The 24,571-nt window shown below is 44.3% G+C and overlaps 1 protein-coding gene across 1 annotated transcript in view; it reads left to right on the plus strand.

Annotated features, from left to right (window-relative positions):
- Positions 1-426: 426 nt before the first annotated feature.
- The window catches only part of zgc:110269 (probable flap endonuclease 1 homolog), a 41,116-nt gene continuing 16,971 nt past the window's right edge, over positions 427-24,571 (plus strand). Inside the window, exons 1-2 of the mRNA XM_034183966.1 lie at positions 427-551; positions 6,722-6,788. Of these exons, the coding sequence (XP_034039857.1) occupies positions 470-551; positions 6,722-6,788 (149 nt within the window). The 5' untranslated portion in view covers positions 427-469. The remainder of the gene's footprint in view (positions 552-6,721; positions 6,789-24,571) is intronic.

Consider the following 24,571-nt stretch of genomic DNA (forward strand, 5'->3'; position numbering starts at 1 on the left):
GCATATAAAAATTGTCTATTAGAACTTACATACTTAAAAGAAATTAAAGTCTACATTAATATCTATAAATTGTCACACATCAACACAAAGTAATTTAATGAATTCACAGCTTCAAAAGAAAGGGGGAATAACACTGCATCTGAACCTCTTAAAGAGCAATTAATGTCAATATAGAAATTACATCTTATGTTAAAAAACAGTGGATATTATTTTCAATTAAATTTCTTTAATTTTATGTCTCAGTCAATATTTATTCAAGCGGGCCAATTTTTGTTTCCACCTCAACTCCCCCCATTTATTTATTTATTAATTATATGACATTATATTTATTATTACTTATGAAGATGGGGAACAGCCAAATCTTCCCGACAGCTGCTGCAGATCCACCAAGATCCTGATTTAAAAAAGTAAAAAAAAAAAAAAAAACAACAAAAAAAAACGGGCTGTGTTATTTTACTTCCTGTATATAATGGGGATCACTAAACTGGCGGATTTGATTCGTATTGATGCTCCTTCTGCTATTTCTCATAAAGACATCAGTGATTACACGGGTAACATTTTTTTTCTTCATGCTTATTTATTTCGTGTACTGTCACTGTTGAGGTTTTTTGAATTGTTGCTAATCGCTAGCTGCAGTTAGCTAACATTAGCCCTGGAATGTACTGAAGTGAAAATAACGTTAAGAATGCTCGCAAATAAAATTTAAATTTTAAATGAAGTTTTGAAGTTAAATAAGGGCGTATATATATATATATATATATATATATATATATATATATATATATATATATATATATATATATATATATATATATGTAATGATGCTGACGGTATTTTCCGTAAGGTGTTTGAAGGCCAAGTAGCTATTTCAGGTATCTGAACTCTATTTTTATTTATTTAAATGATTTGTTATTAAATAGATTTGCTTATTATAAAACATTTACTGTTCATAGAAAATGTTTATTAAGTTGTAGACAAGCTGGCGTGGACTCCGGATTCATTATTAGTTCCCTCCCAAAAATGGGGAATAAAAAATAAATAAATAAGAATAGGGTTGTTAAAAGTGGAAGTGAACGATCACGCAAACACAGTTTTCAATCTGATGTCAACTAATATAGGCCTGGAATCACCAATTAAATAGTTTTTATTATTAAAGTGTCCTGATGGAATTTGTGATGACATCTAGCTGTAAGGTTTCACATTGCAACTCATCTAACACTGTGTAATTGGGCAGCCACGTCTCTTTTGAGGGCGGGCGCTAAAGGGGTAAAATATGACGTAGTTTCTCAACTTCCAGGGATAAAACACGGCATTTTCTCTGCGTTTTTGGGCAAATTGGGCAAACAAAGTGAAAAAGTGACAATGCGATGGGAAAGTGGACATGTGTTGCAGTTTGTTTATGACCGGAGCTGAAACGTATTGAGGCGGTTTTGCAGGCGAGAGAATGGAGCTACTCTGGTTAGCTGTGTATGCTAACACTTACCGACAAGACGGCTCCCATCTGCCTCGTCTTCCCTTCTCCACTGGGAACCGGAAAAAACAAAAAAAAACCTTTTCGTGACTCCTTCATTGATTGCAGCTGAAACAAAACAGTACACCATTTTTTACCATGTGACGTTATGGTGTGTATATATTGCACAACGGGAGCAGAGGTCCCCATAAGTGGTCAAATCCTGTGATACCATGCAGGATTCAAACAAGATTGCAGTGCCCTATTGTGTTGTTAAGGAATGACAAGGGAAACTGTGGTGTCTCTGTGGTCTTTTTAAATTACTTTAATTATTAACATTTGTGACAACATAAACACAGATCACAGGATGTGCTCATACAGTAGTGTTCAGAATAATAGTAGTGCTATGTGACTAAAAAGATGAATCCAGGTTTTGAGTATATTTCTTATTGTTACATGGGAAACAAGGTACCAGTAGATTCAGTAGATTCTCACAAATCCAACAAGACCAAGCATTCATGATATGCACACTCTTAAGGCTATGAAATTGGGCTATTAGTAAAAAAAAAAAAAAAAGTAGAAAAGGGGGTGTTCACAATAATAGTAGCATCTGCTGTTGAAGCTACAAACTCAAACTATTATGTTCAAACTGCTTTTTTAGCAATCCTGTGAATCACTAAACTAGTATTTAGTTGTATAACCACAGTTTTTCATGATTTCTTCATATCTGCGAGGCATTAATTTTGTTTGTTTGGAACCAAGATTTTGCTTATATACTAGTGTCCTTGGGGTCATTGTCTTGTTGAAACACCCAAGGGCATGTCCTCTTCAGCATAAGGCACCATGACTTCTTCAAGTATTTTGACATATCCAAACTGATCCATGATACCTCGTATGCGATATATAGGTCCAACACCATAGCAGGAGAAACATGCCCATATCATGATGCTTGCACCACCATGCTTCACTGTCTTCACTGTGAACTGTGGCTTGAATTCAGAGTTTGGGGGTCATCTCACAAACTGTCTGCGGCCCTTGGACCCAAAAAGAACAATTTTACTCTCATCAGTCCACAAAATATTCCTCCATTTCTCTGTAGGCCAGTTGATGTGTTCTTTGGCAAATTGTAACTTCTTCTGCACATGCCTTTTATTTAACAGAGGGACTTTGCGGGGGATTCTTGCAAATAAATTGGCTTCACACATGCGTCTTCTAACTGTCACAGCACTTACAGGTAACTCCAGACTGTCTCTGATCATCCTGGAGCTGATCAATGGGTGAGCCTTTGCCATTCTGGTTATTTTTCTATCCATTTTGATGGTTGTTTTCTGTTTTCTTCCACGCGTCTGGTTTTTTTTTTTTTGTGTCAATTTTAAAGCATTGGAGATCTTTGTAGATGAACAGCCTATAATTTTTTGCACCTGCGTATAAGTTTTCCCCTCTCCAATCAACTTTTTAATCAAACTACGCTGTTCTTCTGAACAGCGTCTTGAATGTCCCATTTTCCTCAGGCTTTCAAAGAGAAAAGCATGTTCAACAGGTGCTGGCTTCATCCTTAAATAGGGGACACCTGATTCACACCTGTTTGTTCCACAAAATTGACGAACTCACTGACTGAATGCCGCACTACTATTACTGTGAACACCCCCTTTTCTACTTTTTTTTTTTTTTTTTTTTTTACTAATAGCCCAATTTCATAGCCTTAAGAGTGTGCATATCATGAATGCTTTGTCTTGCTGGATTTGTGAGAATCTACTGAATCTACTGGTACCTTGTTTCTCATGTAACAATAAGAAATATACTCAAAACCTGGATTAATCTTTTTAGTCACATAGCACTACTATTATTCTGAACACTACTGTATCTGTGGAGGATTTTCAGGCTTGTCTGGGAAAAAAAAGAGTCGAGACGTTGATCGTTTGTCAGATAACAGGCTTTTTAATACGAAGTACTCCAGACTCTGAGCCAACCAGGGTGTCCTGATTGGAACAGTGTAAAGTGTGGCTTTCTGAGCCCAGCTTTTATCCACATCGGAGCAGGAGGCAGTTACACATACAGTGTTAACGCATCTGTTCAAACAGAAACTCAGAGTTAATTTCAAAGAAACAGGGAACAGGATGTCAAAACAAAGTCTGGACTGAATGATTGTCCTTCTATCTACAAAAATGACAGGCCTGTGATGATCAGAGTCTCTTTCATCCAAAAGAATCAGGGGTCATTTGGAGGTCTTGATACGATGTTCCACTGTAAGCCATTGATCAGAGTTCTTTAGTGTCTCTCAGGGGCCCTTTGTGTGATAAGCAAGGCAGCCTCAAGGGATGGGTGTTATCAGGTCTAAGCATATCATTTAACTAACAGAAGAGTTACAGTTGGTCAGAACAGAACTTTAAACATTTAGTCAAACTTTTAGTTACAAAAGAGAACATTTACTTACTAGAAAAGCAATATTTATCATTTCAGTTTGACTTATCTCAAAAAAGGCAGAATAAAGACAGATCAAAGACCATCAGGCAAAACCAAAATGACACAAAACAAGGAAGACAAAAGCCAAAATTAAAAAGACAAACAGAAAGCAAAAAAGAAAACAGAAAAATGATCCCCTGCTGGAGACAACATGCTCTTTTTATATGTCCCCAAGAGGAAGAACATGTATCGTCAAACATACCCCGTTCTAGTGATCTTAGGTCTCACGGTCTCATAGTCTTGCCTTAAGATGCCAGACAAAATACAGATTCACACAGTTTCAGGCAGAGAAAAAATGGGTGTGTGTAGTTATGCGAAAAGTCCAGAAATGATCAACCAAATGAAATGATTAGACTGAGCAAAATTATTGTACAGGATGTAATATGGTAAATGGACTGCATTTATATAGCACTTTTTCCATCTACCTCAGAAGCTCAAAGCAATTTACAGTGATGCCTTACATTCACACACTGATGTCAGTCTGCTGCCATACAAGGCGCTCATTAAACACCGGGAGCAACTTGAGGTTTAAGGACCTTGCCCAAGGGCCCTTAGTGATTTTCCAGCCAGACGGGGGTTTGAACCGAGGATCCACTGGTCTCATGCGCACCGCTTAACCACTAGACCATCACCTCCCCACAACTAGTTCACAAAATATTTAATATATTCACTTTCACTTTATTTGTGTCCCCCATGGGGCAACCAGTTCTGCAGCCTGAGAATACATCAAAAGCACATGACACACAGAACACACACCAGTACCATTACCATGGTGCAGCATCACAAACAATTACAGTCCAAACATTAAAATACAGTCCATTAAAATGATTCCAGTTTTAACTCCTTCCTTGGCCTGCGTTCAGAGCAGCAATGGCTGCAGGAACAAAAGAGAACTTAAATCTGTTACCCTTCACAGAGGGAAACCTGAGCCGTGAGCCAGAAGGTAAATATTGAAAATCACTAAAAAGAGGGTGAGCAGAGTTCGACAATATACTATACAATACAATATAATACTACAATATTGTAAACTACTGTAAATGTAGTAAAGAACAAAAATAATATAACTGTAGTATAAATGAATGGAGATATGAAAAAAAAATCAGCAATAGAATCACACTAAAAAATCCATAGGCTGCACATTTATGCATGCTTCAAAGTGCCTTTTCCTGTTTAGTGCAGGTCAGAGAGGTTTGTGCAGCTAATAACATGGAGTAAGACAATTTTTCATCCCACTTTATCATATTGTTTATAATAGACATTTGATTAGGGTTAATGAGATCTAGTTTGTTAATTATGTGTGCGTAATCATTAGGGATTCCATAGTCCATTGCTGATGGCTGACTGACTTGATGGGAAACCCACCGTTCTGATGCCACACCCCCAGCCTGCCAAAAATTCCATCGTCCTTTCTGTAATGTAAATTATAGATTTATGAATTTTGTTGCAAATGAGTTCAAATTGAGCACAGATGAATATGTACTTTAAGGAGTGCCAGCCAAAGACTGCACAATTTAAAGATCACAGTGAGTTTATAAAAAAAAATCTTAGATATCAAGAAGCCGTTGCCTGCCTGAAGATGCACGGAGATGGATTGGGATGTTGTCAGCAGTGCCTGGGTGCTCCAGCAGAATGCCCAGGACCATTAGCAAATAAAATATTAATAGACACTGTGCTGCTGGGCACAGAGCTGCTCGGTGGACTGTGGAGGCATACAACGGAGCATCCACTTTTAACGCAGTGCATCTTAAGCCAAGATGTCAGGAAGAATTGACCTTTCTGGAGTTATGCAGACATGCGAGCGGGGACTCTGCGAGAAAAAAAAAAAAAAAAAACTTTTCCTGATTTTAGCCAAATAATGAGGACTTGGCTGTTGTCAGTGCTACAGGTGACAAAAACTTATGAAAATCAAATTTGTGCTGTTACTTGGTCCATTAGGGTAAATTAGTAATAGTATATAAATAAATAGCAATTTGTTAATTGATTTACTGGTCATTTTAAAAGGTGTAAAATAAAAAAGTAATTGCAAATTATAAACCTCCAAAGTATGTTATAAAATGAACTTCCTCCACAGCCAGATTTTTTTTTTTTTTTGCCAATCACAATGTTTTAGTACTGGCATTGTGATTTTCCATTTAACAAGACATTGCACAACCTGGTTATTATTTAATATCTGCAGCTTTGTGGACATCACTGAGATACTGTGATAGACCATAATAACACAACTGCCTTGCCAACCCTGACATTTTATTTTGATATTTGAGAAGTTATTGAATAATATAATGACAGAAAATGACAAGGAATAAGAAATAGCATGTGCAACATTTTTTGCCATAGTGACATCCTTAGTCACATAACTTAAAAATATTTTAATTCAGTTGAAATTTTTATTTTGATAATAATTAAAAGTTTCCAAAAATATTATGTAAAAAGGTTTGTCATTTTAATGCCTTTTAATTAGAATACAGTTGTATACAAACGTTTAAAGAATTATTGCACGCTTTCTGTAAATACTAGAAACTTTATTTCACTTCTCAAATATCAGTGTGTTTGTCTACTATATGATATATTTAACTGAAATTTCTGATCCAGACAACCAATGATTTATAAAGGAAAATCATGAAAATTATCAGGGGTGACCAAACTTTTGCATACAACTGTATTTTTGATGTGGCATTGAATTATAATGGTTAGATTATTGAAACTCTTAGAAGGTTATCTTGCCCTACTTGGATTTTATTTATTTGTTTGTTTTTAACCAGCTGCCATTGGCTGCTGATGTTGCTCTTATTGTGTACTTGTACTTCACAGGAAGAATAATTGCATTGGATACCTCTATTGTTGTGAACCAATTCCGGGCAGCAACACCATCACTAAGGTGAGAATAGTCTGAAATCACAGATAAATAATTTAATCTAACCTTTATTCTCATATAATATATAAAGCTGACTGCGTGTGTGTTCTCTATGCACTGCCGGAGTAATTAAGCAATCAACACCAAACTTGGTAAGGTGACTGGAGCCCTTAGGTTGAAAGCGTATGTACCTGAACACGCACACACATACAGTGAGGAAAATAAGTATTTGAACACCCTGCGATTTTGCAAGTTCTTCCACTTAGAAATCATTGAGGGGTCTGAAATTTTCATCTTAGGTGCCCGTCTACTATGAGAGACATAATCTAATAATTGAAAAAAACACCTACCACCCAGCAAGAATTCTGGTTCACACAGACCTGTTAATTTTTCTTTAAGAAGCCCTCTTATTCTGCACTCTTTACCTGTATTAATTGCACCTGTTTGAACTTGTTACCTGTATAAAAGACACCTGTTCACACACTCAATCAATCACACTCCAACCTGTCCACCATAGGTAAGACCAAAGAGCCGTCTAAGGACACCAGGGACAAAACTGTAGACCTGCACAAGGCTGGGTTGGACTACAGGACAACAGGCAAGCAGCTTGGTAGAAGACAACAACTGTTATGATTATTTATTAGAACGTGGAAGAAACACAAGATGACTGTCAATCTCCCTCCATCTGGGATTCCATGCAAGATCTCACTTTGTGGGGTAAGGATGATTCTGAGAAAGCTCAGAACTACACAGAAGGACTTGGTCAATGACCTGAAGAGAGCTGGGACCACAGTCACAAAGATTACATTAGTAACACATGATGCTGTCATGGTTTAAAATCCTGCAGGGCAGCAAGGTCCCCCTGCTCAAGCCAGCACATGTCCAGGCCCATTTGAAGTTCACCAGTGACCATCTGGATGATCCAGAGGAGGCATGGGAGAAGGTCATGTGATCAGATGAGACCAGAATAGAGTTTTTTGGAATCAACTCCACTTATCATGTTTAGAGGATGAGAACAACCCCAAGAAAACCATCCCAACCATGAAGCATGGGGGTGGAAATATCATACTCTGGCGGTGCTCTTCTGCAAAGGGGACAGGACGATTGCACCGTATTGAAGGGAGGATGGATGGGGTCATGTATTGCGAGATTTTGGCAAACAACCTCCTTCCCTCAGTAAGAGCATTGAAGATGGGTCATGGCTGGGTCTTCCAGCATGACAACGACCCCAAACACACAGCCAGGGCAACTAAGGAGGGGCTCCGTAAGAAGCATTTCAAGGTCTTGGAGTGGCCTGGCCAGTCTCCAGATGTGAACTCAATAGAAAATCTTTGGAGGGAGCTGAAACTCCAAAGCTGAAAGATTTGGAGAAGATCTGTATGGATGAGTGGACCAAAATCCCTGCTGCAGTGTGTGAAAACTTGGTCAAGAACCACAGGAAACATTTGACCTCTGTAATTACAACCCCTGGCAATAATTATGGAATCACCGGCCTCGGAGGATGTTCATTCAGTTGTTTAATTTTGTAGAAAAAAAGCAGATCACAGACATGACACAAAACTAAAGTCATTTCAAATGGCAACTTTCTGGCTTTAAGAAACACTATAAGAAATCAGGAAAAAAAATTGTGGCAGTCAGTAAAGGTTACTTTTTTAGACCAAGCAGAGGGAAAAAAAATATGGACTCACTCAATTCTGAGGAAAAAATTATGGAATCACCCTGTAAATTTTCATCCCCAAAACTAACACCTGCATCAGATCAGATCTGCTCGTTAGTCTGCATCTAAAAAGGAGTGATCACACCTTGGAGAGCTGTTGCACCAAGTGGACTGACATGAATCATGGCTCCAACACGAGAGATGTCAATTGAAACAAAGGAGAGGATTATCAAACTCTTAAAAGAGCGTAAATCATCACGCAATGTTGCAAAAGATGTTGGTTGTTCACAGTCAGCTGTGTCTAAACTCTGGACCAAATACAAACAACATGGGAAGGTTGTTAAAGGCAAACATACTGGTAGACCAAGGAAGACATCAAAGTGTCAAAACAGAAAACTTAAAGCAATATGTCTCAAAAATCGAAAATGCACAACAAAACAAATGAGGAACGAATGGGAGGAAACTGGAGTGACCGAACTGTAAGAAACCGCCTAAAGGAAATGGGATTTACAAACAGAAAAGCTAAAGGAAAGCCATCATTAACACCTAAACAGAAAAAAACAAGGTTACAATGGGCTAAGGAAAAGCAATCGTGGATGACTGGATGAAAGTCATATTCAGTGATGAATCTCGAATCTGCATTGGGCAAGGTGATGATGGTGGAACTTTTGTTTGGTGCCGTTCCAATGAGATTTATAAAGATGACTGCCTGAAGAGAACATGTAAATTTCCACAGTCACTGATGATATGGGGCTGCATGTCAGGTAAAGGCACTGGGGAGATGGCTGTCATTACATCATCAATAAATGCACAAGTTTACGTTGATATTGTGGACACTTTTCTTATCCCATCAATTGAAAGGATGTTTGGGGATGATGAAATCATTTTTCAAGATGATGATGCATCTTGCCATAGAGCAAAAACTGTGAAAACATTCCTTGTAAAAAGACACATAGGGTCAATGTCATGGCCTGCAAATAGTCCGGATCTTAATCCAATTGAAAATCTTTGGTGGAAGTTGAAGAAAATGGTCCATGACAAGGCTCCAACCTGCAAAGCTGATCTGGCAACAGCAATCAGAGAAAGTTGGAGCCAGATTGATGAAGAGTACTGTTTCACTCATTAAGTCCATGCCTCAGAGACTGCAAGCTGTTATAAAAGCCAGAGGTGGTGCAACAAAATACTAGTGATGTGTTTGAGCGTTCTTTTGTTTTTCATGATGCCATAATTTTTTCCTCAGAATTGAGTGATTCCATATTTTTTTCCCTCTGCTTGGTCTAAAAAAGTAACAGTTACTGACTGCCACAATTTTTTTTTCCTGATTTCTTATAGTGTTTCTTAAAGCCAGAAAGTTGCCATTTGAAATGACTTTAGTTTTGTGTCATGTCTGTGATCTGCTTTTTTTCTACAAAATTAAACAACTGAATGAACATCCTCCGAGGCCGTGATTCCATAATTTTTGCCAGGGGTTGTACAAACAAAGGCTACTGTACCAAATATTAACATTGATTTTCACAGGTGTTGAAATACTTATTTGCAGCAGTAACATACAAATAAATTATTAAAAAAATCATACATTGTGATTTCCGGATTTTTTTTTTTTTTTTTTTTTAGATTATATCTCTCACAGTGGACATGCACCTAAGATGAAAATTTCAGACCCCTCCATGATTTCTAAGTGGGAGAACTTGCAAAATCTCAGGGTGTTCAAATACTTATTTTCCTCACTGTACATTCAGCTTTATATATTAGATCACAACCTGCTCACTGGAGCCCTTATTTTCACAGTTTACATGGTACTCAGCTCAGGTGAGCATCACACTTTACTGTAGTAGCAGCTGGCTAGGGTGCACTTCAGTTACAATCTGAATGGGCCAGCGCACACCACATGCGAGTTAAGTCGCACGTTTTTTGAATTAAAATGTACCTGCTGTGTACGACATGCCAGAGCATTGCAGTGATGACATGCTATTACCTTTTTCATCATTCACTTGAGTTTCATGAATGTCACAAATTGCTCAATGAAAATTAATGATGACTACATAAATGCAATGCAACTTACTACACATTAATGAAAGTGACATGGCTAAAATTCTTCTTTATTATCCGTGTGTAGAATGGGTAACTCAGCTAGTAGAGAATAAGGACGAAGTCTGGGTATGGCTTGTGTGCCTTATTGCTGTACTCATTTTTATCATTGCAATATGAGCATGCGCAATAAACACATTGCAATAAATAAAAATAATTTTATTCGCACACGCTATGATGTGAGGTAAGATTGGACCATGAAGCGCTGGTTCTCAATGATTTTACATTGAGGAAATTGTTAGTTCATCTATGTTTGTTCATTCATCACAAGTCATATTGTCATTGCAATATTGAACAGTGATATCGTACGTCTGTGTGAAGTGGACTGTGTGTGTTTGTGTATCTGGAGCATCAGTTGAAATCCAGAAAGAGCTGACTTTCGTCCTTTGAAATACACGTGTATTTTCATGAGGATTCAAGTCGTGTAACCAGCAAAATCATTGGACCAATATGCACTTCCACAATAAGAGCCAGTATTTCAAAATAAAAGCCTGTGAGGTTGGTGCAGACCTGACAGACTTCCTCAGCCTGTCTGTCCTCTAACATCCCAGACAGCAGATTCAAATCTGGACATTTTCTGTATGCATGTGACCCCAAACTGAGAATTAGCATGTTCACACGCCGGATAAAACAGCAGAATTGTTTCTCACACGGGCCAAAAAAAGGAAATTTGATCTATTGCGAACACTTGTCACATTGCAAATATAAAACTTCAGGTATTCGTAATTTCTTTCCGTGGAATATTGTACTAGTTAAGCAGCTTCAGAAAAGCTTGTTGATGACAGAAATTCATTTTAGAAAATTGAACACAACTGAAAACAGATTAAAGCTTCAATAAAGACTCATACAAGCCAAGAATTTTTTCCATGTTAATACTTAAAAAATGCAGCATAACTGTAAACAGATTTTCCCCAAAAGTCAGCTGTCCTCCGTATATAGTACAAATAACCACATCTAGAACCTGTGGTTCCCCACAGGTCAACGTTCTAGTATATAGCAACTATGCACCAACAGCATTCTTTATTTTATTTTATTTTTTTAACCAACTCACAATCATATCTCCAGGCACTTGACTGTATATTGGATGAATCTCTTCACAGTAGGCTAGCACCGGAGTCAATGGAAAGTGACCAAATAAGACGGCATTTTGTGCAGCTTATGGTTGCAATAACCGGTGCAGTATAGAAACCAGATCACGTGGTATTACCTTTTACAAGATTGAACAATAATTTTGGTTATTTTACCATTTGTAATATGTCATTGTAACAAACGGTACTTGCGTGTAACGTTATTAGATCAGGAACTGGTAAACTCTGTCATTAGCTGTTTCCATCCAACTAGTATCGCAACTCTTAAGCAAATTTTCGTTAATCCGGCAAAAGGAAGAATACATTTGTGTGCATTTCCATCCACTTATGTGCTTTTGTTTCACAGCAAAATTAAAATGTGCATTAAAATAGGTGGATGGAAACACAGCTACTACTCTTGAAGGGTTTTGTTTTTTTTTTTGGTTTCTTTTTAAAGGTTTCCCAGTGATACAGGCTTGAGGAGGCAATGGCAAGTTGCTATAAGACGTTTTTTTTGCGACTGAGTCGTCAAAGCTCTGTAGTGATCACTTCAAGCCTGATAGTGTTGTGTGGGCCGCTGAAGAGGAGGTACTGCTGGCCCACCACCACCAGAGGGCGCCCTGCCTGGAGTGCGGGCTCCAGGCACCAGAGGGCGCTGCCGCCGACGAAGGCTGTCAGGCTGACAGCTGTCACCCATTACTAGACACAGCTGACTGCACTCAGGACGGAGTATATCAGCAGGACAGCGTCTCCACCTCAGTGCCGAGATATCGCCTTGAGATTAAGGTAACCTACTCTGCTAGTATATATTTTGAGGACTCTGATAAACCTTGCTAAACTATTTCAGGACAGCTGATTACAGAAAGCACCTTGCTTGGATAAGTACTCACCTTCCTGCTTCATTATTTCAAGAGGTGGAGGCGGCTTCTCCCCTCTCCGTCTACTGGGTGCTGTCGCACCCATACCTGTGTGTTTGTGCTCTTTCCCGCCAGCAGTACCGGATCCGACGAGCGAAGGCAGTGGCCACCTGGGAATTCGGGACTTGGCGGTTCCAGTACTCCTGGTTTTCGGTGGCAGAGGAAATCTGGGTGGTTCCGGTTCGACGGGGACGGACGTCTCCTACCTTCGAGCCTGCCCACACAACACCAGCAGATTTCGACTTACAAAGTATTAATTGTTGTATTGGTTGTGCCCTGTTCACAACAGTAAAACTTGTTATTCACCTTTCTCTATTGTCCGTTCATTGCGCCCCCTGTTGTGGGTCCGTGTACCTACACTTTCACAACAGGATATCTCGGCCAGCGTCATGGATCCCGAGGGGCGTCAACCGGCTGTTGAACGGCCAATGGAAGAACAGGGCGCAGCGGCGGCTTCGGGAGGGGTAATCGGTGAGTTGCAGCGGATCCTCACCGCTTTCACCACTCGGATCGATTTTATGACCGAGCAGCACGTTCTCCTAAACCGCAGGGTGGAGGCTCTCGCCGCACAAATGGAAGCGCGCCCTCCGGGCGCCGCTGCGGCTCTCCCTCCCGAGGACCCTGCGTGTGAGAATGACGTTCCACTGGTTGTTCAACGGCCCCTTCCTCCGTCCCCTGAAGCATACATAAGCCCTCCAGAACCGTACGACGGCTGTGTGGAGACGTGCGCGGACTTCCTTATGCAATGTTCGCTCGTCTTCGCTCAGCGTCCCGTGATGTACGCAGCTGATGCTAGCAGGGTAGCTTATGTGATAAATCTGCTTCGCGGGGAGGCACGCGCTTGGGCTACAGCGCTCTGGGAACAGAGCTCACGGCTCCTTCAGTCATACGACGGGTTTGTACGGGAGCTCAGAACGGTGTTCGATCATCCCAACAGAGGAGAGTCCGCTTCAACCGCATTACTGTCCATACGACAGGGACGTCGGAGCGCAGCTGCCTATGCAGTCGCCTTCCGCATCGCGGCAGCGAGATCCGGCTGGAATAGCACTGCCCTCCGCGCTGCCTTTGTAAATGGATTGTCTCTGGTCCTAAAAGAGCACCTGGTGGCTAAAGACGAACCGCGGGATTTAGACGGGCTCATTGATCTGGTCATACGGCTTGACAACCGGTTAGAGGAACGTCGCCGGGAGCGAGGCGAAGGGCGTGGCCAGGCACGGGTCGTCCCTCTCCCTTCCGGGTCCGATCGAGTTCCGCCGTCCCCACGCTCCTCTGTTCCGGCGCTCCGTGCGCTTACGGCTCCCCCTGCTGACGAAGCTATGGACACGAGCAGGGCAACATTTAGGGCACCTGAAGCACAAAGGAGGCGGGCCCACGGAGCTTGTTATGTTTGTGGCTCGAGTGAGCATATGGCAAACGATTGCCCCGAGCGGTTAAACTCCAACGCCCGCCCCTAGAGACTGGGCCAGGGGTGGGCCAAAACATGCACGTGGGACACACCCACATTGCTACACGACTCCCAGTCACGATGGAGAACCGTCTGTTTGTGAAGGGCGAGAAGTGTGAGTTCCACCGCACTTCTTTGTCCTTCCTGGGGTTTATCATCTCCTCTGACTCCGTCGCCCCGGATCCGGCCAAGGTTGCGGCGGTGAGAGATTGGCCCCAACCCACTAGCCGTAGGAAGCTGCAACAGTTCCTCGGCTTCGCTAATTTCTACAGGAGGTTCATCAAGGGCTACAGTCAGGTAGTTAGCCCCCTGACAGCCCTGACCTCTCCAAAAGTTCCCTTCACCTGGTCGGACCGGTGCGAGGCCGCGTTCAAGGAGTTGAAACGGCGCTTCTCGTCTGCACCAGTTCTGGTGCAGCCCGATCCTAGCCGCCAGTTAGTGGTTGAAGTGGATGCCTCGGACTCAGGGATAGGAGCGGTGCTCTCCCAGAGCGGGAAGACCGATAAGGTCCTTCACCCGTGTGCCTATTTTTCTCGCAGGTTGACCCCCGCTGAACGGAATTATGACGTCGGCAATCGGGAACTCCTTGCTGTGAAAGAGGCCCTCGAAGAGTGGAGACATCTGTTGGAGGGAACAGCCGTGCCATTCACGGTTTTCACTGACCATCGGAACCTGGAGTACATCAGGACCGCTAAGCGTCTGAACCCCAGGCAAGCCCGCTGGTCATTGTTCTTTGGCCGTTTTGACTTCCGGATTACCTACCGCCCCGGGACCAAGAACCAGCGATCGGATGCATTGTCCCGGGTGCACGAAGAGGAGGTCAGAACGGAACCGTCGGATCCCCCGGATCCCATCATCCCGGAGTCCGCTATCGTGGCCGCCCTCACCTGGGACGTGGAGAAGACCGTCCGGGAGGCCCTGACCCGTGTCCCGGACCCCGGAAACGGACCAAAGAACAAACTATACGTCCCACCAGAGGCCAGGGCCGCAGTCCTAGACTTCTGTCACGGTTCTAAGCTCTCCTGTCACCCAGGGGTGCGAAGGACCGTGGCAGTCGTCCGGCAACGCTTCTGGTGGGCATCCCTGGAGACCGACGTCCGGGACTACGTCCAGGCTTGTACCACCTGTGCCAGGGGCAAGGCCAATCATCAGAAGACCTCAGGGCAGCTACAGCCACTGCCCGTGCCTCATCGCCCCTGGTCCCACATCGGCCTGGACTTCGTCACGGGTCTCCCGCCGTCCCAGGGAAAAACCGTCGTCTTCACGATAGTGGACCGTTTCTCCAAGGCGGCCCACTTCGTGGCCCTCCCGAAGCTCCCTACGGCCCAGGAGACAGCGGACCTCCTGGTCCACCACGTCGTCCGTCTGCATGGCATACCATCAGACATCGTCTCCGATCGCGGTCCCCAGTTCACCTCACACGTCTGGAGGAGCTTCTGCCGGGAACTGGGGGCCTCGGTCAGCCTTTCGTCCGGGTACCACCCCCAGACCAACGGGCAAGCAGAGCGGGCCAACCAAGAACTGGAGCAGACACTACGCTGTGTGACAGCCGCGCACCCGACGGCCTGGAGTACCCACCTGGCCTGGATCGAGTACGCCCACAACAGCCAAGTGTCATCAGCCACCGGCCTCTCCCCGTTTGAGGTGTGCTTGGGGTATCAGCCCCCCTTGTTTCCGGTGGTCGAGGGAGAGGTCGGTGTGCCCTCGGTCCAGGCCCACCTACGGAAGTGCCGTCGGGTGTGGCGTGCTGCCCGCTCTGCTTTGTTGAAGGCCCGGACGAGGGCGAAGAAACATGCAGACCGGCGGCGGGCCCCGGCCCCCACGTACCGTCCTGGGCAGGCAGTGTGGTTGTCCACCAAGGACATTCCCCTTCAAGTGGACTCCCCCAAGCTCCAAGAACGGTACATCGGTCCCTTCAAGGTTGTCAAAGTCATCAATCCCGCCGCAGTGAGGCTTCAGCTTCCGGCCTCACTGCGGATCCACCCAGTATTCCACGTCTCCCGGATAAAGCCCCATCACACCTCACCCCTCTGCACCCCGGGTCCGGCACCACCTCCTGCCCGGATCATCGACGGGGAACCGGCTTGGACCGTGCGCCGGCTCCTTGATGTCCGTCGAATGGGCCGGGGTTTTCAGTACCTGGTGGACTGGGAGGGGTACGGCCCCGAGGAGCGCTCCTGGGTGAAGAAGGGCTTCATCCTGGACCCGGCCCTCCTGGCCGACTTCTACCGACGCCATCCGGACAAGCCCGGCCGTGCGCCAGGAGGCGCCCGTTGAGGGGGGGGTCCTGTTGTGTGGGCCGCTGAAGAGGAGGTACTGCTGGCCCACCACCACCAGAGGGCGCCCTGCCTGGAGTGCGGGCTCCAGGCACCAGAGGGCGCTGCCGCCGACGAAGGCTGTCAGGCTGACAGCTGTCACCCATTACTAGACACAGCTGACTGCACTCAGGACGGAGTATATCAGCAGGACAGCGTCTCCACCTCAGTGCCGAGATATCGCCTTGAGATTAAGGTAACCTACTCTGCTAGTATATATTTTGAGGACTCTGATAAACCTTGCTAAACTATTTCAGGACAGCTGATTACAGAAAGCACCTTGCTTGGATAAGTACTCACCTTCCTGCTTCATTATTTCAAGAGGTGGAGGCGGCTTCTCCCCTCTCCGTCTACTGGGTGCTGTCGCACCCATACCTGTGTGTTTGTGCTCTTTCCCGCCAGCAGTACCGGATCCGACGAGCGAAGGCAGTGGCCACCTGGGAATTCGGGACTTGGCGGTTCCAGTACTCCTGGTTTTCGGTGGCAGAGGAAATCTGGGTGGTTCCGGTTCGACGGGGACGGACGTCTCCTACCTTCGAGCCTGCCCACACAACACCAGCAGATTTCGACTTACAAAGTATTAATTGTTGTATTGGTTGTGCCCTGTTCACAACAGTAAAACTTGTTATTCACCTTTCTCTATTGTCCGTTCATTGCGCCCCCTGTTGTGGGTCCGTGTACCTACACTTTCACAACAGATAGTTTTGACAGGGCGAGTCAGATTGTGTGTAAGAGAGAGAAATAAATTCAAATGAACAATCCAAACTTGTTTCTTTACTAAATTATAAAATTAATTCATTTATACATTTATCTATATGCCATATCACGTGTCTTTGTTAAAGAGCAAAAGACAAAGTCTTTCAGCATGAAAGTACGTATTTTTAATGTGTGACATCATCCTGTTTTGTAACTGAATCTCTGCCGTTTCTAACAAACCAAACTGGGAAAATCGGGTAAAAATTTGGGGAGTTACAGATTATTGTAGTTGGGGATACACCTACTTGGGGGTCCCTATGCACTGGGGGCGCAATAGGGACCCTTCCATGATGGTGGCCGCGCTGATACATCAGCTCCAATAGGCAGCGGCAGTCCATGAGATGTCCACTTATGTAGTGTTTATGGTTTGAATTGCCCCTTGGGGACAAATAATGTTTTTTGAATTGAATTACTACTGCTACTATGCTTTCATCATTTTTTAGTTGTCATCCTGAGGTTCTGTTGTACCTTTAGGAAAAATGTTTGTTAGCTCCGGGGTGTTAATTTTGGTCTCCTTCCTCAATGATGTAAAGCTTGTAGGCCCCTAAGCTTCTTATATTTTTGAATAATAGATTCATTGCACCATCTTTAAAAGATTCATGGCACCATGACCCTTCTCACCCTGTCTCTGATTATATGTCCACACACTCAACAGAGGAATCTCATTTCCGCCGCTTGCACTCGCCACCTTGTTCTTTCAGTCTTCATCCAAAATTAATGACATAAGCGATAAGAGTGTAAATTGAGAGTCTTGCCTACTAACTCAGCTCCTTCTTTGCCATGATGTCTGCGGATGCTTTACTGGACTGTACGCTGGCCAGGTGGTTGTTGGTGCTCCCAGGGAATCTTTATGTGAAACTAGAAAAGTTTTTGAGTAGATTTATTAAACAGTTTTCTTCATTAAAGGGGATAGAGAATCAAAATCATCTTTTTCATGTTTTTGGTGTTAGTTCAGAGTCTCCCTGCTGTGGGAAAAACACACGAAGTGCCAGCAAGTTTCAGAACCTCTGTTTCAAGTAATTCTCCTTTTTTGAATTGCCACCAGAAAATAGGCCAATTCGTGTTTGAGGGAAACATTGCGTCACATTTTCACCCACACCCACCCCCTTTCACACACGCCCCTTCTAAATTAATTATTCATAAGGTTGTGCACACCCATTCCTACCACTGGAAGAGGAGCAATGGCGAGCTACAGGTGTGCCTTCCCAGGCTGTCATAGCGGACTACGATCTTTCCATATTCCTCCCACGGAAAGCAATGTACGCGATCACTGGCTTTTATTCATTTTTAACCGCATCCCCAGGACATACAACCGCCGACTATTTCTTTGCTCTGCGCATTTCACGGAGGACTGTTTCACCAACCTTGCTCAATTTCAAGCTGGCTTCAGTCGGCATTTAATACTCAGTAGAGTGTCAGTTCCGACTTTGCGACAAAATCAACCCCAGCAATCAGTACAGCCTGTAAGTATCACATTTTCTTTTGTTTTAAATTTGTGTTGCGCTATATTCCTGTTGTTAGAATGGCACGTTAGCTCTGGTTTGTTCCTCTAAAGGGAATGAACTAACCCCTTAGCAGCTAGCTATTTGCATTATTATGCTGGCAGCAAGTAAGCCTGCAAAGGGCAGCTTGCTTATTTCAATGCATAACCTTTGGAAGTCACAGTAACCGAAGTAAAACAAAACAAATGAAGTTTCGCGGATTTTTTTAGTCCAATTTTGCATGTTTTTTTTTTTTTACGTCCTCATCAAGCAGCCGGTCGCGGCGCCGCGAAGGGAGAGCACGCGCATTGTGTTCTGCGTGTGTCTGTTTATAAGAACCTTCTCGCCCAGAACAAAAAAGAGCGCCAACAACTACCAGTGATGCCGGTAACGGCACTGAGCTTTACAAAGACATTTTTATGCTTTTTTTTTTTTTTTTTTTTTTTCTCCGAGCCGCTCCGCATCTGCTGTTAAAAACAGCTGATCCTCCGTGCTTTCTTTTCAGTGAGAGCAAGGGCAGGCAATCAAACAACGGCAACCGATCAGTGCCAACACCTACGTGCATTTCATAATGAGGTTGCCAAATAAGCTCTGTCATTAAGGGCAAACAATGCATTCTAAACCCAGCATAGTAACATAGCTGTTTTAGAGAGCCTTTTAGGAAGGTTCTGAGCCATTACAGACCCAACCAATTTTTTTTGGGCTACATATCACATCACAGAACAAGGATTAATGCTCCATTCAACCTTTCTCTATCACCTTTAAATTGGAAAGTGTGGAAAAATTACATTTTTGGCTGTTCTGGGTACCACAGGGATTCAGTCAGTCAATTAATCTGCATTGTCTCAGTCCACCTGTATGTAAAATGGGTTCTGGCCTTGGCTGGGAGCTTGTCAAGGTTGGGACCGAATGAGATGGACTCAAATGCTATGAGGCAGCAGTTTAAGATGAAACAAGATTTATTTATAGTGATGGTAGGTGGTGGATCATAGGAGCTGTCGCAGAGGCACGGAAGGAGGAGATGCCAGTTATCTGGAGGGAATCCAGGAGTTGAGAAGCCATGGCCAGGTGGAACCAGTGGAGCTAATGCTGGGGAGGAAGTGAAAACAAGGAAAGACAAAATTACTGGCAGGTTCAAAAGTAACTAGACTGAGAAAATACTGGAGACAAAGCTGAAGCTAGGTTTACCACATGGAGGAATGTAAGAATTTAGCAAGGATGGAGTGAAGAGCCCAGGTTTAAATACTGCAGGATAATCGGTTGCATGTGTTCCAGTTGCCACAGGTGTACCCAATAATTAGCTCCACTGAAATCAACTGGCATCTCATCCACGGGGAGTCATGGGCTCTCCTTCACTTCATGCCACAAAATCCATAGCTAAGCTCCAGCCTGATGGATCTCGGGGCCTACAAGGACTTATTTTCAACGGCCCTTATATGAGCAACTGGAGTGAATTCTATGTACCCCTTCTACACGTTAAGGCTGCTGTGGGATAATAAAGTACATTCTGACTGATTTAGCACACATGTTTGATACAGTGGCATCTGCGCAGTAGGGGAAGATTACAGTACATTTTAAAGTTTTTAGTTCGTTGTATGTAAATCTGTGCCAGCAACTCTGTTTGCCATGTTTGTGGAACAGATCTTTTCTTACCTTCGCCCCCAGGGGCAGGAACAGATTATTGTGAACTGGTCCTGTGTAAAATGCTCTTAAAAGTAAACTAACTCTGTTAAACTATGGTGCATCTAGAAAGTATTCACAGCACTTAACTTTTTTCACATTATTTTTAATGTTACAGCTTTATTCCACAATGGAGTAAGTTAATTTATAAGTATTCACACCCTTTGCTCAATACTTTGTTGATGCACCTTTGGCAGCAATTACAGTCTCAGGTCGTCTTGAATATGATGCCACAAGCTTGGTGCACCTATCATTGGGCAGTTTTGCCCATTCCTCTTTGCAGCACCTCTCAGGCTCCATCAAGGTTGGATGAGGAGCGTTGGTGTACAGCCATTTTCAGATCACTCCAGAGATGTTCAGTTTGCTTCAGGTCTGGGCTCTGGCCCATTCATCGGCTGGACCAGACCAAAAACTCAGGCAAGCTGGGCGGAGGGGGTGTGTGCTTTATGATTAACTCCTCATGGGCCACAGACGTTCATATCCTAGCGTCTCATTGTACACCAGTCCTAGAGTTACTCACCATTAAAGTAAGGCCCTTTTTATCTGCCCAGAGAATTCAGCTCAGTGATACTAAGTGTAGTGTATATTCCACCTACTACATCCGAGGCTATTAAAACCCAAGCCCTGGATGAGCTGTATGGGATTATAAATGGACTTGAAAACACACACCCCGATGCTGCTTTCATTTTTTTGGGAGACTTTAATCGAACAAACATGAAAAAAGTATTGCCCAAATACTATCAGCATATTACTATGGCCACCAGGGGAGATCAGACCCTAGACCACTGCTATACACCCTTTAAGGACAGCTACAAACCCCTCCTCTGCCCCGCTCTAGGCAAGTCAGACCACAACATGGTCCTCCTCCTTCCTGCCTACAGACAGAGACTGAAACAGGAAAAACCGGAAATATTCAAATGGGACACTGCAGCAGACGAAGCTCTCCAGGACTGCTTCGAGACAACCGACTGGCAGATGTTTGCTGACTCAGCAGAGGGAGACCTCAACGAGTACACAGACTCTGTCATTGCTTATATAGGGAAGTGCATTGAGGATATTGTACCAGAAACCACCATCTGCACCTACCCTAACCAGAAACCATGGGTCGGGCTAGAGGTACATGCCAAACTCAAAGCATGCACCGCTGCCTTTTAATTCTGGAGACCCTGAGGCCTACAAAGCAGCCAAGTACAACCTCAGAAAGACTGTATGAACATCACAGCGGGAGTATAGGAAGAGGGTCAAATCTGCCCAACAGAGCAACGACGCGTGACAGGTGTGGTATGGCCTCCACTGCATGACGGACTACAAGGGGAGGAGCAGGTCTGTGGAGATGTCCAGCGCATCATTCCCGGATGAGCTCAACACCTTCTATGCCCGGTTTGATGCAGACAACACCACACCTGTCACCAAACCACATGTGGACAGTGAGGATGCCACACTCCACATAGACACAGCTACAGTGAGACGGACGTTCAGGAAAGTAAACCCTCGTAAGGCTCCCGGGCCCGACGGCATCCCAGGGCGGGTGCTCAGAGTCTGCGCTGACCAACTCGCCGAGGTGTTTACTGACATCTTCAATCTGTCACTGAGCTTGTCTATTGTGCCCACCACCCTCAAGACCTCCACCGTTGTTCCTATCCCAAAGACCCCCACAGCAACCTGCCTAAATGACTTTCGGCCCATAGCACTCACATCTGTCATCATGAAGTGCTTTGAGCAGATCATTAAGAAACATATGTGTGCCTCCCTCCCTGACACCCTAGACGCCCTGCAGTTTGCATACAGAGCAAACAGGTCGACAGAGGACGCCATTGCTCTGGCAGTTCACACCTCCCTCAGCCATCAGGAGAAGGGGAATGCGTATGTGAGAATGCTCTTCATTGATTACAGCTCAGCATTCAACACCATAATCCCCTCCAAACTGGTCACCAAGCTCACTGCCCTAGGCCTGGAGAAGTCCATATGCTGCTGGATCTTGGACTTCCTCACTAACAGACCACAGGCGGTGAGAATCAGCAGACACCTTTCCTCCACACTTGTCCTCAGCACGGGTGCTCCTCAGGGCCGTGTTCTCAGTCCACTTCTCTACTCCCTCTTCACGTATGACTGTACAGCCAAGTACTGCTCTAACATGATCCTCAAGTTTGCTGACGACACCACCATCTTCGGCCTCATCACTGACGACGAGACTGCCTACAGAGATGAGGTGAAATCACTGACCAGCTGGTGCCAGGAGAATAACCTCTCTCTGAATGTCATCAAAACTAAGGAGATGATAGTGGACTTCAGGAGACAGCGCGGAGGTCAGCACTCCCCCATCCACATCAACACCACCGAGGTGGAGCAGGTCAGCAGCTTCAAGTTCCTCAGCGTCCACATCACCGAGGACTTATCCTGGACCTTACATGCAGACACTGTGGTTAAGAAAGCCCGGCAGAGACTCTACTTCCTGAGAAGGCTGAAGAAGTTTGGCACGAACGCCACCATCCTCATGAACTTCTGCAGGTGCATCATCGAGAGCGTGCTGACGGGCTGCCTCACAGTGTGGTACGGGAGCTGCACCAGCCAGAGTCAGAAAGCACTGCAGAGGGTGGTGTGCACGGCTGAGGACCTCACTGGCAGCAGTCTTCCCACCATCCAGGACATTTACCACAGTCGGTGCCAGCGTAAGGCACGCAGCATCATTAAGGATCACACTCACCCTGTAAAAGGACTATTTGAACTGTTACCCTCTGGCAGGAGCTATAGGAGTCTGCCAGCCCATACCAAAAGACTCAGGAACAGTTACTGTCCACAGGCTGTCAGACTACTGAACTCTAAATAACACAGAACTATGACAATAACACTGCACTAAGCCACTTCCTTAACACTATATGTCTATTGATGTTATCAGTGTGACTGTATCTTGTATGTCACCACCTTACCTTTCATAACTCATCTCAGTTTTTACTATTTATTATTACCTGTGCAATAACCTACACAACTGTGAAATATGTCATGTGCAATATGAACAATACTACAACCTGACTACTGCTGACTATTATTATTATTATTATTTTTTTTTTTTTGCATATGCTTATATTTTCGGTATTTATATTGCATGCTATTAGTACTTCCTGCGAGTTTGAACAGTCCTTCTCATCCTAATCATTTCATTGCACTGTTGACTCTGTGTTAATCTGCATATGATCAATAAATTATCTTGTATCTTGGCTGGGCCACTCAAAGACCTTCACAGAATTGTCCTGAAACCACTCCTTTGATATCTTGCCTGTGTATTTAGGGTCATTGTGCTGCTGAAAGATGAACCGTCACCCCAGTTTGAGGTCAAGAGCGTTGTGGAGCAGGTTTTCCTCCAGGATGTCTCTGTACACTGCTGCATTCATCTTTCGCTCCATCCTGCCTAGTCTCCCAGTTCCTGCCACTGAAAAACATCCCCACAGCATGATGCTGGCACCACCATGCTTCACTGTAGGGATGGTGCCTGCTTTCCTCCAAACATGATGCCTGGCATTCACACCAAAGAGTTCAATCTTTGTCTCATCAAACCAGAGAATTTTGTTTCTCATGGTCCGAGAGTCATTCACGTGCCTTTTGGCAAACTCCAGGTGGGCTGCCATGTGCCTTTTACTAAGGAGTGGCTTATGTTTGGCCACTCTACCATACAGGCTTGATTGGTGGCATGCTGCAGAGATGGTTGTCCTTCTGGGAGGTTCTCTCCACAGAGGAACGCTGGAGATCTGACAGTGACCATGGTCACCTCTCTGACTAAGGCCCTTCTCCTGCCTCATGGTAGGGGGCACTAGTGATCCCAGGGATTCTTCTTGCAGCAACTCCTCAGCTGCAGAATAAGTGACAGCAAGCTACAAGAGCAGCCATTCATTTATTTCTTCCTCTCGCCTGACTTTTAGTTTCAGAATGGAGGATTACTTATCCAAACGGAAACAATTTTCTAAACTGGACATTCAGTTGAAGCAGGAGGTAATAATTAAAGGAAGACCAACACCAGAGCTAAAAGGTTTGCTTCATACTATGTGACAGAAGACCCGCTCTTTTCAAACGCAGTTGTACACATGTAAAGTCTGGCTGTGTGGATGTCCAGCAAGTAGCCCCCTTTTTCTGCCTCTTTTTCTCAACTTGTGACAGTGTATGGACCCATTGTCTGTCTGGATATTGTGGCCTAAAGAATTTACAAAGAAGTGTCATCAAACATGAGTGGTCGACCGCTCACATTCAAAGCCAGGAAAGGCTGAAAACATACAGACGGAACAGGACTGATGAAGGACGACTTTCTTCCTTGGCAGTGATCTCCACTGACACAGAGAGACTTTTAAAAACGAAGGAAGACAGGTTAAACTTCTACAAACAAGTCATCGATGCTTTTGTTCAGAAGGAGCGG

This window comes from Thalassophryne amazonica, chromosome 12, assembly GCF_902500255.1.
Source record: "Thalassophryne amazonica chromosome 12, fThaAma1.1, whole genome shotgun sequence".
NCBI classification, from domain to species: Eukaryota; Metazoa; Chordata; class Actinopteri; order Batrachoidiformes; family Batrachoididae; genus Thalassophryne; species Thalassophryne amazonica.